The following is an 18,833-nucleotide window of genomic DNA, read 5'->3' as shown; positions in this document are numbered from 1 at the left end:
TTTACGAGAAGTAAAAGTATTGCGTTACACAGTTTTTAATAAGTTAACTTCAGTGCTTAGTTTCGTTATTTACAATTATATATAGTCTATGTCCATGGAAAGAACTCCCCTCGCCATTCGTCTGGAGCAGTGGCTGTGACTATGGTTACGAGGTTTGACTATTTCACCTTGTGGTGTTGGATTAATATTTAAGACACATTTTGCTCGGGTCGGTGAGAGAAAGGGAATCAGGAGAGAGAGAAGCTCCACTTTTGACACGCGCTCTTTCTTGCTACAGACGGCCTAAGACTTTGTGGCGATGGGAGTTATTTCTATAGACAAACTTTAGTCAAATTTTTAAAGAGTAATAGTAATTTTGATTTGATTTGACACCATGAAATTCGCTTTGGTAAAAATATTTTGCATCCATGAAAGAATATTTAATGATAAAAAACCAAACTTTGCACTATAATTAAATTCATTCGCAAAAAATAATAAAAAATTTCATTCGAACTTAAAGCATAAAATACTCACAAAATAATACTCTTATTAGCAACATGTTTTCCAGTTTAAAAGAGATATTTACACTTTTAAACGGACACTTTCTACCACAGAATAATATACTTTTTACGTTCTGAAAATTTAAACTAACAGCAACGATAGTTTTAGTTTATTTATCACCATCCTACGTGAGCGAAATAAGAGCAGATATAGCACACATTTAGGGTGCAAAATCATATTTATAATTATAAGTTATTAACGTAAATGTAAAATTCAAAATCCATTAAATCGTTCTACAATAAATAAAAAATTCTCTTTTAAATTGCTTTTTAGGACTCACAAAAAACTACGTAGTATTTTTATACTGCGATATGAGTCAAGCTGATGATATTGCTGGTATTATAGAAAAGGAACGTAGACTATTAATTCATATGGCTGCAAGAAATCGCTTGTCTGTCAAAAAATATCCAAGAAAACGGTTAAAAATAATTTTTCCAAACAGTTGCTGCAATTTTTACAAATTATTGATATCGGAAAAATGTGGATCCTGTTGGAAAAATTGGCGAATGCAAGATGATAACCTGGTGAACAATACTCCAATGTACTATGTACCCGACCGCCATACCTTTATAATATTCACTGCATTAAACATGACTGTCCAAAGATACATAATTCGTGAAAACTTTCTGACTCAATATTATGATGTTTACGAAAAGAAAGAACCGTTGTGGTCCATGAAAGATGTCCCAATGGAACAAAGATTATTACTGGATGAACGAACGCTGGACCCACCACCAATGACTGTAAATAATAGAAAAATACTTAAGTTTCGGAGAAAGTGCGACACATTAGAATCGCCGTCTAATGAAAATGCTAGAGAAATAGATAAGTTTCGGAAACTGCATTACGAAACAAAAACACCAACTGTTGAAAATCATAGAGAAGGAGATCGGAGGAGACACGATACATTAGAATCGCCCATTATTGAAAGTGGTAGAAAAATACATAAGTTTCGGAGCAGGCATGACAAATTAGATAGATGGAATATAAGCCAAGATGAGCCACATGATGATTATTTAGAAGATATACCAAGCACTACATTCATAGCCGAAAGAAAAAAATCAATTATTTCTCACCAAACCACTAGTAAAAAGCAAGAAAATGAAAAACCTCAAAAGAAGCTTATTAACATAAATCGCTTTGGGGAAGGCATACCCGAAAATTGCATGTTTGGTTTATCATTGTGTAGAGAATCGTCGTCGGCTGCAAAGAATATGGAAAATTCAGAAACATTCGATAAGATTTCTGGTAAAAAATTTGCCCAGAAGAATCGAAGGAATGTACCACGACCATTTCCGAAACTTAAAATTTTAACTCTGTTAAAAAAACTTTTCTATTTACCGACTGTGTTTTCAACTTACTCTTTACCAAATAGCATTAGAAAAACTCAGTCGTTAAATTCCCTACTATTTATAAATACGCAACCAGAAAAAGCATTCTTGAAAATGACTTTTTCTCTTCCAAACTTAAATGAGATGTTGTTTGAGAAAAGAAGCAACAGACTTTCTTACGTCCCTGATTTCGTAGATGAACCAAGTAGCGTTTGCGAGGCCGATAGGGAAGCAGGCCGGCGGGGCCCAGTTTCCTTCTGGATAAAGGGCAACAACACGGGTGTATCGACTGAAGGTAGGATCACATCTACTTCTGCAGTTTCAAGAAAATTAAAAGCTTTTCAACATCTATCTTCGGCGTTTAAGTAAGTATCTTTTTTAAGCTATGTAAATAATGCATTAGTTGATGGTTTATGTATATATAAATATTATGTTTATGTTATATACATATATATATAAATTCTCTCATTTATACCTTTTATTGCGCGGCCACAAGAACTGTTCGATGTATGAAAAACATCTACATAAAAAAAGATAGTCTTTTTGTTTATACCACGTGGATATTTCTTTCTTCAGCTTTAAAATAAGCACTCTGCTTCAACTTCAGATCTAAATATACACATTAATTTTATTCCTGTATTACGGTGGGCAGAACTGTCTCATTTCTGCTAAATAAATCCTTTTAATGACAATTATGTGACTTCGTTTTTTCTTTTTTACCAAAAGAAACCGCCCTTTAAAAGAACAAATGATTTAATAAAAACTATAGCCTGATAACATTTTTACCTTGGCTCGCATAAAGATGAAAATTGGCTCCAAGATCCTGTACGAACATGCATCGAATTGAAATACTAAATTTTGCCCAATCTAACTTAAATAGGCTCCAACATTTATGTACAGAGCTGCCACTTTATTATGACTACCTCCTTAATTTCTTGCTTCGCCACCTTTTGCCATTGATATAGCCAGGTTTGATTCGTTTTGGAATGGGCTCAACGAAATGTTGATAGGTTATTTGTGGAACATTTGAGACTGTTTGCAGATTTAGATGACTCTCTTAACCCGAAAACGCTCAATAGGATCGTGATCTGACGATTGTGGGGGCCAATGCAATAAAGTTAAATCCTCAAATCAATCCTTTATAATGCCAGTTGTAAGACAGGACGCATTATTCAACTGAAATTATCTTTCGCCACTGGAATAAATCATCAGCATTAAAAGAATTACTTGATCAGCAACGACGCCATGATATGGTGTTTAATTTAGACTACGTTGCAAATTGAAATGAAATTCCCAAATTATAAATCAAGAAGGCTGAATATGGGCAAAATAATAGATGTAAATTATCGGATGAATAGCAGTGTCAAATATATCTAGGCAAAATATTGGTTTACAACAGTTCTTCTATTGTGTACTCAGTAGAGATTCATGAATATCGGTCTTATGATGGTCCGATTGCTTATGGGAAGACAGTGTTTTCTACAATATATGGCGTTGTACCTTATCCTACTGGGTCATTGCATCCGCTCTGTTGAATCGCTACATTTGACGTATTCCTTTTGTTGTTGATTTTACAATGTAGGTGTGCTTTAACAACTAAAAACTAACAATGAATATACAAACATGCTTATACAGAACACTTGCAGGGACAGGATATGAAACCCTATTACAAAAGAGTAAAGATTACACGTATGACACGAATTCAATAACGCCTAAATAACAAATTCCATCGAAATAATGTAAGCTTACTTATACGTGATTTTAATAGAAACTTTATTTTTATTTACAGAAAGACAAAAATACTAATGATAGAGTCTAAAATCCATTCTTATAAGATGTCAAAAAGACGCTGGGTTCACACAAACAGCAGCAACGAATTTCAATCTTTAGATTCTGTATTGCTGGATATACGAATTCAAAAGATTTCAAAGCGAGGTACAGTAATGTTGTTGAATTATGCGCAGATTCGTTTCTTTGAAATGGCCATTTTCAGGTTACTATTTTCATGTAATTTGGCTGTAAACAGAATGTGTTGGGGGATTTTTACCTACTGTAAAACATTCTGGTTGTTATGGCTTGATTTCATTTTTTTGTTCTGAATCAATGTAAATATGCCAAGGTCAACTTGATGCGTAATAATGAGCTTATTGCCATAGTTGCTGCAAATATTGGAGATTTTAATAAACGGAGTGTCGGACTTAGGTGTCCGAATACGGTGGTGGGACTAAAAACTAAAGCTTTGGGTGTAAGATGCATTTTGAGGGATTGAGAATCAGTACTGAGAGTTTCGTGCTCGGCTGACCACCCGATTAGAATACCTACTCCTGCTCTCCAGAGCTCAAAGTCAAGAAAACTGGGAAGAGCTTTGACCCTCCATGGGCTGTGACACCACTGAGTTTAATTTAAAATATGAATGATTTGCTAAAGTAACTAGAAAAGAAATGAAATATTGAAACGGAAAGTCCATACTTTTCAGTACAGCGAGCAATAAACAAGTCAAAAACAGAATTGCCAAATGAACAATCGTCTTTTTTAAAAATATGTCAATAACAAACTGATACAAATCTTCACTTCTTATTCACCAGTATTAATCAATGTCTTATGAAATAAAAAAGTTTTGAGTAAATAATTTTTTTTTTTTTTTAAGCTTAAAATAATTTTAAAATATCACCCTCTACAAAAACAGTAGTAAGAGGTTGCCAACGTTCTAACCGGAAATAGTTAAGATAAAAGAGAGAGGTTTGTTAGAGCTTACATTTCTATTGAAAACACTAAACCATCCATAGCTCCATTGACATATACCAGGGTTGACACACTCTTGAAAAAATTAAAAAACTGATGACAGAGATTTTCTAAGATTACCGTAAAGTTTACAGCTTTTAATTTCACATCAATTTTAAAAATTCAGTTGATCAGTTGTAACAGAAATATTTAATTTTCAAATACTTTTGATCAAATATTTTCGATGGTAATTAGTTAAAACATTTTGATTCCATGATATTTTATTACTAGTTTTTAAATTTTTCTGGAAAGTGACAACCCTGTGCACATAACATTAAAAAAGAATTTTATTTGAGGGTCCCTTAAAATTATCCTCTAAATTTGTTTATAAATTATATCTTATTTTCTAATTCAACAGTTTTTAATTTATAAGAAGTATTCTTGGGCAGGGCCTATGGAATAGATATGGAGAATGAAATGAGACCAATGCCTTCTTTTTTTGTTTTCTCTGTATGATAAATAAACGAGGTTTACATGTTTAATGCTAGGAAATAATTTTTTTAAAAAATGAAATCTTTATAAATATTAAAAAAAAAAAATCGAGTATCACAAGCGCGAGGCCCAGGTTAAAGTCCAGCTTGCCACCTCTTTACGAAGGCTATGCCTTAATAGTTTTTAAATAGGTTTTTCGAAGCAAACTTATTGCTACAATACCCTTAATTCGCAAAATATACCTTACTATGTGCAAAAATAGAAGAAAAAATTATGTTAATTTATTCGCAGCAAAGTTATTTTGTTTAGTTTTAAAAGAATTGGAAAATGAATATTCAGATCGCCACAAGTTGATTGATTCACCGGATAAAAATATGAACTTGAAGTCAAAAATGAAGACTAAGGAATTTAAAGATTTTATCCATTTGACACAAGTAGAACCAGTTGCATTTGTTCGGGAATTGAGGAGAATTCAGCAAGTTTTGTTTTGTGAAATAGAAAATGGGGAACTTGCTAGGCTAATTCTTAAGCCCCATACAATCACAGAGGTAAGATAATTTTTTAAATAAAACAAGTGGTCTATATAAGTAAAATCTGTTTCCTAAAAACTTGGGAATTTCCTTTCAGATCAACAGTCCACACCTTATAGGATACTTACACTTTTTTGAAAGAATAAAAGAGCTGACCATTCAAGAAATATTGGCTGAATCAGATAAGGAGCGTAGAGCATGTCTTCTAATATACTTCCTTCAGGTACACGTTTGACAGTCACTTGAACACTCTTAAATAAACACAGATTGGAACATCTAATAATTTCAGAGCCGTTTTTAAGGATGGGCCCAGTGGGCCCTGGCCCAGGGCCCCGAGTTCTGATGGGGCCCCCGACAAATCTAAAATCTCATTTCATAAATTGTTTTTTTTTTTTTTTAATTCCATCTCATTTATTATTTATAACTAAAGAAGGTCCTCAAATCTCACTTTTTTAAAGTTTTATTCAGAGCTGGGGCCCTCTGAAGCCCATAATATATATATTTTTTTTCTTTCTTAGTTTGTCGGATGCTTTTCAAAATCTAATCGAAGTGTTTACAATGTAAAATAATTGTTACTCTTCACTTTTCTAACCAAAAGAGCAATAAAACACTCCTTCCACTGATGAAAATATCCCCACTTTCGTAGCTACCACCCACTGAGTTGTCAAATAACTTTACAGTGTGAGAAAATGTTTTTAGCTTCTTTATATTGCCTAGGGCTCTTTTTTCCTAACTTCGGAAATATCAGATATCCACAGAAACACCCTTTTGTCTGATTTCTGGTCATAAATTTCTAGGAAGGAAACATTTCTAGGGCTGTAAATAGGGGGAGGGTCTTGTTAGAATTTCTTTGGGTTACTCACTCTTGAGATTGCCATAGCGCCTTTAAATTGGGCCTCCTTGAATTCTAAACTTTCTTTCTTAAAAAAATTAAATATTTTTTCTAATTTATTATAAAAGCTTTTTTTCCCTTTGATCATCCTAAATGTTTCAACTAGCTTAATAGTTTAATTTACTTAATTATTCTAGTTGATTTTGTTATTTTTCAAATTAATCGTAAGAGAATCCGTGAACTAGGAATTTCTATATCAAATTTTCGTAGGATATTAAGAAGACAAATCTTTCACGTTGGAGGTAAGCAAATGTTTTTATTAAATCAATTTTGGTTGTGGTTAGGGAAAACGTGAAAGGTTTGTACTGCTTTTTATATACTTTGTGATTTTTTTTGTTTATTTATTTAAATGGCGGGCCACTATTCAATTCCTTCTTTGACTGGCCTGTCTGCCAAAGCTCTTGATTTGATCTGTTCTGGATGAAATTGAGGTAACAGATGTAATTTTATTTTAATTTTACTTACTGCTAATAGACAGAAACAACATATGATTTTGTTTAATAGATCATTGAAATCAAATGCTCATCAGCTAAACAAATGTTTAAACATGAGAAAAAAATTGTTTAAAACTCCTGTATGACCAAATTTTCCATGTTTCCCCTAAATATGAAATATGTTTAATTTGTAATATTACATTTCGTGCACGAAATTAATTTATTTAATTAGCTTATGATTTTATTGTTTATTGATCATACTTGTTTCTATTTTTAACTCCTTGATTTTTGTTGTTATTATGTGTTTAAAGTTAATAATTTAGTCTTCTCAATTTTTTAATAATAAGGCTTTTGAATTTCCAAATCGAAGTCGAAACAATTTCTTAAAATTGTAAATCGAAACTATATATGAAATTTTGACAGCTTTGTTTTTATTTTAAACGCGTGCATTTAATTTAATAAAATAAAAAATAAAAAAAAAATGAAAAACTATAAGTAAAGGACTTAATTAAATAAAAAACTTCATTGTCATATCATCTTTTAAACAATTTGAGTATTAATAAATTATTTAAAAAAACGCAAATTTTTATTTTAAAAAGGTAAATAATTTTTTTCTTTGTTTAAAAGGTAATTATGCTCCATCATTCGATCAGGAGATTATTTAATATCTGTTCCTAAGGATCAGAATTCTTTTTTTTTTCACTTTATTGTAAAAATGATATATTAAATACTTTCATGTCATATGCTGCAGTTTTAAATACCTAAAAGATGACTGAAATTGTTAATTCAAAAAACAATTAATACTTTTGAACATGAATTTGAATTACTCCATAGGTTTTGCTTGGCTATCTCATTTAATATTATCGCAGTATTTAGAGTTGCTTGTGGGTGTTGATGATATAAGTAAAAGAAGCATACAAAAAAAAAAAATCAATTAATGCCCTCAATATTATATTTTCAAACTTCTCGCCAAAATGTAGTAAAAAAATAATTGTTGCAAACAAATCAATATTAAGTAAGAGCGAAACAAAAATGATATCAAAACATGCTGAATCACTAGTGAGACTAGGGGGGATCGAGACCAATGTGATTGAATAGTAAAACTAGAAGGTGTTTCTAAAATCCGGAAATCAATCAGGCTTCAATTTTTTTTTTGTCACGAAATTTATCAGGGGCTATTCGTTAGATTTCAATATGGGTTATGTTTTTTCTTTGATTAAATGTTAAACATTAACAAATATTTGTATTTTAAAACCTTTCATTCTATAATAAAAATAACTATTCTATAATTGTAATTCTAAAACTAATTTCTGATTTATATAAAGCTTTAGTGTGTTCCATTGATATATTAAATATATTAAATGCCGGCGGAACCCCGACATTAAGATTAAAGTTTATTAAGGTAATTACGAACATTATAACCTAAAAACAGACTATTTCTAAAATATTTAATTAGAGGAATGTAGATTTTTCATCGTTTTATTATTATCATTCTCAAATAAGGTTTTATATCCGACAGTTAAATTTGCAGTCCTTGTGTTATATCTAGTCCAGTTTTAAATTTATTTTTGGTGCATATACACAAGCTGAAAATGAATAAGATGAGTCGAATTATGGTTTACTTCTAAATGAATTGAAGATACTAGTTATAAACGTTAAAAATGGTAATTTGGAAAGCATTTTTCAAGTATGCAAATGACTTAATATATTAAATTTAAAAAAAAAATTCTAAATATCCGCAAGGCAGGTGTGTATATTTGAGGCAGATGATTATGAAATCTAACACAAAACTGTGAGATCGTGGTTTCTATTTCAACTGATAACAGTTTTTAATTATTATTTCTTAATACTGAAAAATGTTTTTCTTATTGTTTTTAAGTATGCATGTTAAAAACAAATAATTTCATAATTATTCAGAAAACTAGAAGGTTCCGCTCCCTGTTCATTTTGCTCACTAACCCTCGTGGTTGCCTCTGCATTCATTGCAGGTTAAGAGGGAAAACAGTTTATTTCCATTTTTTTTCTTCAAAAATTACTGAATTACCATTTGTATTTCGAAGCTGACTAAATTTAGGCAAATCAATGAAATTAGTACCAATCAATAAAATTGAAAAATTGGTACCTGGCGCAGAGTTATTACTCAATAAAGATGGACTCAAGGGATAGAGCATTCACCTCCGAATGAGGTGCACCGAGTTCGAATCCCAGTGATGGCTGGTCGATATGAATTCCTCACTCGGGCTTTATCGACCACAGTGCTAACGTAAAATATCCTCACAGGTAGGCTTATCATGGGTTAGAGTCCCTTTGCCGTCAGGCAAATCGTGGGAGGTACTCGTGTTCTTCCTCTCTATGTAACGCAAATGTGAGTTAGTTCCATCAAAACGTCCTCCATGAAGGCAAAATTTCTTCCAATACTTGATCCTGGTGTTCTCTTGTATGATGGATTGGATTCAAAATTACAAGGCTACGGAGTTGAACATTAGTAGTCGTAAACTCGAAACTGGGTGGGCTGTTCAATGACTGTTATAAAATAAACTAATAATGTGGCCACGATAACTTGGTTGGTAGGGCTATGGACTCCTGCTCGTGAGAATGGAAGTTCGAATTCAGCCGGAAGAATAATACCCATGCTTAAAATGCAGACTGGTGCATGTTAAATCTGTCGGGGTCATAAACTCCTCAAAGTTCTCATAACAATTCAATACCTCTGGGTATGGTACGGCTTTCAGGAGAAATCCTCTAGACACCCGTCTCGCGTCGTGGCGGATACTATGGTTACGAGGAAAGGTCACTTCGAATAGGGGTGTGGGGTGAATAGTTTTGTCTTAATCTTAGCGTAAGTCGTCGTAAGTAAACCAATCGACACCTTCTTTCCTCCATTTCACCCCCATTAGAAATGTGCTCTCGCTTGTTACCATAGCAGCAGACAGTCTCAGACTTTCAGTCTGGAAGAGTTCTTCTCAAAGCCGCACTATACTGATTCAGGAGTTTCCTTGTCTTCTATGTTGATTTTAAAATTTCAAGGCTAAGTAGTTAAACTCAGACTCAAAATTGAGTCAGTTTTTCAATGGCGATTTTATTAAAAAAAAACTAATAATCAAACCGTATTTCCATGTATTCTTTTTAACTCCTTGCATATTTTCTACACACCTTCATAATTTGATGTTTCTAAGTCTTACAGATTTTGAGCTGCAAAGCAAAATGTATGTCTTACAGGAAATTGATTTTGATGATGCGATAGAAAATTCGCCTCTCAAAAAGCGCGAAAAGTATTGTTACCTTAAATTTTCGATAAAAAATAATGTATATAAGCTTTTATAATTAATTTATATGTTTTTTACTCTTATTAAAATAAAATAATTTTTAAAAATTATTCAAAATTAAATTTTTTTCTCTATATTTACACATGAAGGGCCCCCAGATAATGACAGGCCCAGGGCCCCTATAAACATAAAAACGGCTCTGAATAATTTAAATAAAAAGTATGCATTTATAATAGTTACAAGCTAAGAAAGTGAAACTTTCTATTCATTTTCTTTCTTCCAATTCATTTAGTTGCACAGATACAATTATTATCGCCAATAAACTATAGTTTGCAAAAGTTTATAACAGAATATTCAACTTGAAAATTTATTCTAACAACACCATTTAGTTAAGCAACAATGAAGTAAAACAATTTGCGCCTGCAGTGTTTGGTAATTAAATAAGTAATTGAGGTTAGCAAAAGTAATATCTTGAAGCAAAAAAACTTTCACTCCTAAAGAAGTTGAATTTAATCTATAAATAGACTCGTAATATTATGTAACGATTATTTATCTTAGCTGGAGGTGTAAAGTATAAATTATATTCAGTTGGTAAGTTTCAAAGTGTAGTTTAGAATTAAAGTTTTTCTTTTTTCTTTCTTAAGGCAAGTTGTTCGACATCACTTAAATAATTAAGAATAATAACATCGTGATTTTTATTAAAAAGTTTAACTTCATAAAAACATTTTTTTTCAGGTGGCCTATTTAAGTTTCAAACTGGGAAATATACAGTCTGGAATATCAGTCCTCTCAGGATTGTGTTATCCTATGGTTTTCACAGATTCAGAAACATGGTCCATAATTAAAAATAAAAAAGATCTTGGGTAACATACACTTTTTAGAAACAAATATATTATAATACAAATCTTTGGTATTTGTGTTTTGATCCTCAAGAGCAATTAATTTCTGATTCATTTTGATAATGCCCCAATATGTAGTTAACTATTCAACAGAATGGACACACAGAAAATAAACTGCATGTGTTTGGGAATTAGGTTTAAATACTAGCTGACAAATTGCCTTGATGACCAAATTGATCACCTTTTAAAATTATCTTATACAACATATGAACTTTAATGATAACCAAGATGAATACCCAGCACAACTGGATTTAAATATTTTGATTCTGCAACCCATCTTAACAAATTTTTAACAATTATATGAACCCAAATTTTTCACCCTCTTTGATTTCAATTTTAACTATTTTTTAAAGATAGTCGAAAATCTTTAGGTATTGAATTTTAGCAATTATTAAAAATCTGTCTAGAGGATATCAAACTGTGAGTTCTTTACATTTCAGCTTAGCAGGCATTAGAAGTACTAAAACTATTTCCATCTCTGTTCTGAAATAAGAGAGAATCGCTTAATTATGTGTTGTACTATTTCCTCACACACCTCTCCAGCCATAATATATACATGCTATTGAGTGAAAAAAGCAAGCTCCGTCACCAATAATTTATTAGACAGTAGGCAGCAAAATAGTATTTCTCATGTTTAAAATTTCTACAGTTATTTTAGAAAGGATCAAAAATCAAACTAAATAATTACTTCCTAACTAAGTTTTTATTTTCCTAAAAATACAAAATTATTATAAATAAATACTTAACATATAACTATTTAAAACTACTAAAATTCAAAGCTACTAAGATAACCTAACAAATTGAATCTAAATAAATATTTAATTTATTAAATTATTTTTTAAATGTATGTAAATTATTACTTAAGACGATCTAATTTTTTTTAAATATATTTTAAAGGATTCTAAAGACATTAATAAAATATTTATAATGCAATTGGAGTAAACACTTTCTGTTGAAAATTTTTTAAAATAAGCTAGATTTCAAACTTGATATGGTTACTGACAAATTTGACTTTTTAAAAATGTATAATTATTCTATTTTAGATTTTTCATATGTTTTTATAATGGATTTAAATTGCAAGTTTGTTTTAAATGAAATAAAAATTTAAAAAAAAATGGCATTAGAAAATTAGTATTCAACGAAATGATTTGTTCCTTGATTTGGTGCATATTTCAATGAATATGATACCACTTTTTATAAAATTTCTATGCTTAGCTTAAAATGGGTTAAGGTTTGGTAATAATTACTATTTTAACCAGAAAACAAATAGAGATTCGTACAAAATCTGAAAAAGGTAGAAAACTTTTTGTAATTTTTTAAAATTATATCTTCATTTGCAAACCTTTGTTCGCAGTTTCTTTACTTCATTTTTTCAAAGAATTCTAAAAATATATATCAAAGGCATTCTTTACAAAATATCCTTGGCGATTCCCTTTTAAAATCAATGAATAGATTTTAAAAAAAATATCTTGTAAATAAATATTGATGCTTAAAATATCTCAGTACCAGACGTTAATACTTTAGATCAATTTAATTCGTAAAGATATCCAAGTAGAATTATAATTTTTGATTGTACTTGACATGGAATTGTCCTCTGCCTGTCAATATACTCCTTTAAAAAAAACAGCATTATTTAAAAAAAATTCCTTTCAGACAACTTCAAAATCATTTCTTTAACCTCTTGATTTCTTTTATTAAAATAAAAATAAAAAATAAAAATTTCACTCCAGGAAACTTTTTGCTTGTATGGAAAAATGCCTGAATAAACAGACTTTTTTAGGAACACACATACCAACATTCATGAACTTTCTGACAAAAATTTGTGATACTGTTATGGAAAGAGGTTCCAGTCAAAATTTTAATGTTGCCAAATCCAAAAGCATCTGGGAGAAAGTAGCAAGTAAGTTTAAATCATGGTTGTTATTATAAACGTTAATCCATTATAAAATAGAGTTTAAATACATCAATGATGTCCACTGTAAAAAAAAGTAATTTAATGTATAGTTTAAATTCATACGCTTTGAGCATTAGAGCTAAAAAGCTGCATTAATATTATTTTGCTCACAGAAATTGTTAATGAGGTATTTATATAAAGACTTAGAGCACTAGTACGTTGGATTTTTTTAAAAAACTTCTAATCAAATAAAGCAGACTTCCACAAACTATTAAATGATTTCCTTTCATACACGACAAAGTCTAAATTCAAAGAGCTACAAAACACAAAGCCTAAATTTAAAATTGAATCTTACAAGAAGTCAGTTACTAAATTAAAAAAAACTAATTATTCGATTTTTAAAAAAAATTAAAGTTAAAAATGAATTTTGATTAAACATAACATACCTCCAAATTAAAATATAAGGAAATATTACTTTTAAAAATTTTAATTGGACAACATAATATACAATTTAGTAAATAAATTCAATATTTCACAAACCTAACATTGTTGTGAGCTGGTAAGTTTTTGACAATTGACAGTTTTATCCGGTTTTAACCATCATATTAAAACCATTAACCATCATATCCAGTTTTAACAGTAAGGATAATTATTAACCATTAAAAGCATAAAGTATTTATAAAAAAAAACATACATATAAAATTACAAGTGATCAATCAATTATGTTCTTGAATTATTTTAATAATTAACTCTCCTTTTGCTTTGACAATTACAGTGAAAAACCCAAATTTTGGTGTAGAATATATTAAATAATAATAAATGAAAACGTGGAAAATTGCAATTCATCTAATTCACTAATTTTTAACATATTTTTTTAATAAGAAAAAATTTTGCAAAACGACACATTTTTTTAACATTAAAAATTTTTGTAAGAATTTGTTTAGACCAAAAATTTCTCCATGACTGTACGAATTTCCACCAAAATATCGTTTGCACAATCAAACACAATTTGTTCTCCTGTATATAAGTACACTGAAACGTCTCAGGAGCGACCATTCTCTGTTCCACAAAAAAAATGGTCATAAATGAATGTTAGTCGTTCTTATGTGTTACCTCCATTGACTTCAAAATGTTATCGAGGGTACACGATTTTTTACAAATAATTTTAATTTGTTGTCATTTTCACGGTGTCACTTTCGTTGGCATCAGGAGTTAAAATATTTAATACTGTATTAGAAATATCCAACATAAGACAAACATAAATTTAGACAAGATTTTAGAATGAAAAACTTTTTTTGAACAAAAATAAATAAATAAAATTAATAATATTTTTTTACAAATATTAATTTTTAAAATTATATATATATGGGTGATTCTCAGGAAATATGACAATTCACTGTCCCTTGCTCCAAGATTTAATACTATAATACTAAAAGAACTTTTTTTTGAAAAAATTAATAAATTGCATTGCTGTTAGCATTTTAAAATGACTTTGCACTAACATTGACTGTTTTGTATAGTTAAAAAATTTAATTGAACTTCAAAATGTCCCAAACACTGTTTCCAATAATAACTAGTTTCAAAACTTTCTATACATTTTTCAATGTCTAATTTTTTTTATCTCAGCTGGTGTAAGCATTTCTAGAATATACGCAGAGGTTATTATTTACAAAAACTTCGTTTAAAATAATTTTTTCTGTCAATAATTTGTTTGTCCCAAGAAAATCTGTCATTTTCCTGGCTACTTCTATTTAGTGGTTTATAACCAAAATTGATAGAGCCAGCAATCAATATCCTATGTTAATAGATTGATTAGATACCCTTTTATAAGAACATGTCTTGTTGCATGAATAAAGAACCAATTTTCTGGTTCAAAATCTATTTCAAAAAAATTCTCAAGATGAGTAGGTTTTTGTGTTGTCATTTTCCTGGTTTCTGGAAATCACTAATAACATAAACTACATAGATTTATCAGAGTTATTTTATAAATTCCTGTTGTTTTCTGCAGAATGTAAACGTTTTTGGGCAAAATATTAAATTAAAGTTATATGCTATAAAATGGAGAATTTGTCATTATCCTGGCTTATGAATTCCAGAACATTGAAGTGCTACCAAATTTTTTTTTAACTGCTAATACTGTAAAGGGGAAAAGCAAATATTTACCTAATATGAAACTTATGCATAATTGTAATATGGTTGGATGTAATCAAAGTTATTTATTTATTTAATGATTGATTATTATACACAATTTTATTCTGCACATATCAGCAACAAAAAGAAATTTGATTCTTTCTACAGTGGATAAAAAGAATTAATTTAAGCAATTTGTGGTTCATCTAACATAAACAGGGGTGATTATGAGCCCAAGTCAAAATTCTGGAAAATTTCTTGAGTTCTTTCTTTTGTTGAGAAAAAACAAAAACAGTTTAAATTGAAAAATTAGAAAAAAATTTAAACAAGGCTTTTTTTCCTTTTTACTATTTACACATACCTATGATGACCTGGAGAAGTAATTAAAATTTACAAATATGTCCTTCTTTCTTGAGTTTATGATTATAACAACTATTTACTGATAAAAAATGAATATTAATTATGAATATAAGCTTATAAAGTATCTCTCTGGCTCTCTCTTACAAACAAATAAAATAAACTGTGTTTTAAAGTTCTACCTTTGAAAATTTGATTTCTGGAAACTTCTGTGATTAATGTTTTTTTTTAAACGCCTGGACCTTCGACCTCCGGATCACTGTTAGCGAAATATCCAGATTTTTTCCGGAGCACAATCGGCACTGTTATTCTAATTTTGATACAATGCTGATTCGTTAAATTTAAAAAATAATTCAGTGTAATTTTCTCAATCAATCCCTCAAGAGCATCGGGTCTTTTAGAAAAGGATTTTACGAATATACATAGATATATTTAATAAACTTAGAAAATATAAGGGCTCACTTTCAGTAGAAAACAGGAATAGTTTATTACATGTTTGTATTCCTTTTCACCCAGCATCAGCTTAACAGTGTTTCGCCTGGAGCGATCATTCGACATCTCCTGTCTTATTTTAATTATTTTAAATACTAACTCTAGGTATGACCCCCAGGGGTTTCCAACTTACATGAGGCCGCGGGCCACAATTAAAAACACAAATCAAATGGCGGGCCACAACTTTATCAAAATTTTATGAAGGACTTTTTATGTTTGAAAGAACATTAAATATTACTGTCAGATTTTTAATAAGTTGTACAAAACAAAAGTATTGAATTCCAAATTAAAATAAGTAGATTTTTAAAAATATTTAATTGTTATTATTGATATTTTTAAAAATATTAAATAAATAATAAAAATTCGGGCTATAATAACTTTAATGTGCACCTATATATTAAACAATGATTTTTTTAAACGTCTGGACCTTGGATCTCCGGAAACTTCCGGATCACTGTTAGCAAAAATTCCGGAAATCCGGAATTTCCAGAGCACAATCAGCCCTGCATAAAGGCTTAAGTTGAGTTACTTACTATTAACTTAAAATGACTGTTTTTTGAACTTCTAAGTTAATATGTTATTTTCCTGGCATTCAAGATTTGGTGAATTTCTATTTTATTTTTTTTTCTCGAGCAAATGTCAATAAACTATACTGCTGTCTGTAAGATATTAATGAATGTAACTAAAGTATACAAAAATTTTTTTGACTATTTTAAAGACTTTAAATTTGAAGAAATCTTTTGGTTCGAATTGTCATGTTTGAAAAGAATCACCCATATATATATATATATGTATGTACTTAAAAATTTTAAAGCGAGCAACAACTTTTTTTTTTATTTATTATATCTATTTTAATAAAAAATTGAATACATAAAATCAAATGTAAAAAAATAATAATAATGGCAATTGTTACGCTTACATCTAACTTGTCAACAATGGTGTAGTGTGTATACCACTACAAAAATACAATTCCAATTTTCACTACTATATAAGACATGTTAACTAGATTCTATGACGGAGTACTATTCATAGATGATGGTTGACATTGTCAATAACTGCTATCCCCACAATGGCAAATCAATAAATAGGATGACAATAAAATCAATGTAATGGACTAGTCAAATTTACATTTTGTGACATACCTTAATTAACTATTAACCAAGCTAAAAGCCAAAACATCAATATTTTCCTCATTAGGACCTCAGCTTTGCTCTGAATAGAAACAAAAACGAGCTCTGAAGTTTGCAAAGAAGTTTTCTGAAACATACACAAAGGAGAATTTGTTACATAATAGAACTGATGAAACCTCTTTCATTGCTTTGGAGATCCTTTCTAATGAGGCAAAGAAAAACAATCAAACCAAAACAGTTAAGAGGTGGCTCCTTGTGTATTGCAGTACATTATGATTATGAGCTAGTATCGATTCTCATAGTGTGGCTGTCAATTGCATCGAATACAACAGTTTGTTCCTAAACCTAAACATATTTGTTAATCAATATATTGTAATAAAGATAAGCAGAAAGTAAAATTTTTAAAAAGAAAAAAATTTAAAAGTGATAAGTATCAAATAAAAGGTAAAAATAAAATATCCCTACATATTTCCTTTAAACTAAAAATTAAATCACTGTCATTTTTAAATTAATCATTTTGTATAAAAGCAACAATAAAATGTATTAAATGTGGGGAAAAAAATTCTTTAGGTTGTAAAACAAATTATATGTTTAGAAAGTTGATTTTAAAAACTAAAATTTATTTATAAAGGTTGGTTGATGTATGATGAAGAAAAGAAAGCAGAGAAACAAAGCGGAATTCAAAAAAGCCACCTGAATAATTTGTCCAAATCAATATGTGTTCAAGAAAACTTCCAGAAAAAGAGAAGTTATTACATGGTGGAACTGAAAGCAGCATCCCAACCCCAACATCTTCATGAAATCATGGACACCATCGATGATTTCAGAAAGCACTACAAGTTTAAAGAAACATCGTTTCCTGCAAATAAACAAGTACAAGACATCATATTGTTAAAACCCTATGCAAATAAATCTTTTACATAAAAGAAGATATTTTGACTGCACTTTTAAAGGAAAGGTAAGGGCTATAAGCCCGTCCAAATAAAACTACATTCTATGAAAGCAAGTAATTAAAATCCAATTTGAGTCTAAAAGATTTATCTCAGTGATCTAAATTCAAAATAAGTTCTTTTATAATTTAGACCTTATATTTGCTCACTGTGAGTTTAAGAAATTCACTCCCAATTAAATATTTTTATCAAAATAAAATTTAGTTTCTTATTCAGTTTTGTATTGAGAAACAAAATACATTTCAAAATAATCAATTCATCAAATGAAAACCTTTCATTAAAAAGGTTTTATTAATGTAAATGACTTTTTAAATATTGCAGTAAAAATGTTTTCTAATTGCAAAAGGCATATTTAAAAAGAAGTTATATTTTTTGTTTAATTGCACAAATTTACAACTTCATCTCTGAATAAGTAACTAAAAACAAATCAATCAATGAAATTTTTTACGCAACTGAAAAATATTTCAGCCTTTAACTGCATCACAATTCATAAGCGATTTATAATTAAAAAAAGTAAATGATTAAATGGTTGCAAATATTTTGCTTGTTGCATCAATTCACTTAAAGGAAACTTTTGATTTTTCAAAAACTTTAAGATAATTACTATCGAAATACTTAAATAGAGTGTTTAATTATTACTTAAAAAAAAACACCATTACATGATTATAAAGTAATATTAGAAGATACTAAGTAATATTTCAAATTTCTGTATAACATTATCATTCCTTATTGCTTAGTCATGGCATTAAATTTATTTATCGTTTAATCAATAAAT

The 18,833-nt window shown here is 29.5% G+C and overlaps 1 protein-coding gene across 1 annotated transcript; it reads left to right on the top strand.

Moving 5' to 3' along the window:
- The first annotated feature begins 1,905 nt into the window (after positions 1-1,905).
- LOC139425412 (uncharacterized) lies at positions 1,906-18,106 on the top strand. The gene is made up of 7 exons (XM_071180245.2): positions 1,906-2,236; positions 3,661-3,806; positions 5,394-5,632; positions 5,712-5,837; positions 10,942-11,069; positions 12,836-13,005; positions 17,740-18,106. Exons 1-7 carry the CDS (start codon positions 1,986-1,988, stop codon positions 18,030-18,032), a joined length of 1,353 nt encoding a protein of 450 aa, XP_071036346.2. The 5' UTR covers positions 1,906-1,985; the 3' UTR covers positions 18,033-18,106.
- Positions 18,107-18,833: the final 727 nt, after the last annotated feature.

Source organism: Parasteatoda tepidariorum, chromosome 1 (genome assembly GCF_982258835.1).
Source record: "Parasteatoda tepidariorum strain Cologne lab strain chromosome 1, Ptep-v5.0, whole genome shotgun sequence".
NCBI classification, from domain to species: domain Eukaryota; kingdom Metazoa; phylum Arthropoda; class Arachnida; order Araneae; family Theridiidae; genus Parasteatoda; species Parasteatoda tepidariorum.
This window is presented reverse-complemented; position numbering and strand designations above follow the sequence as displayed.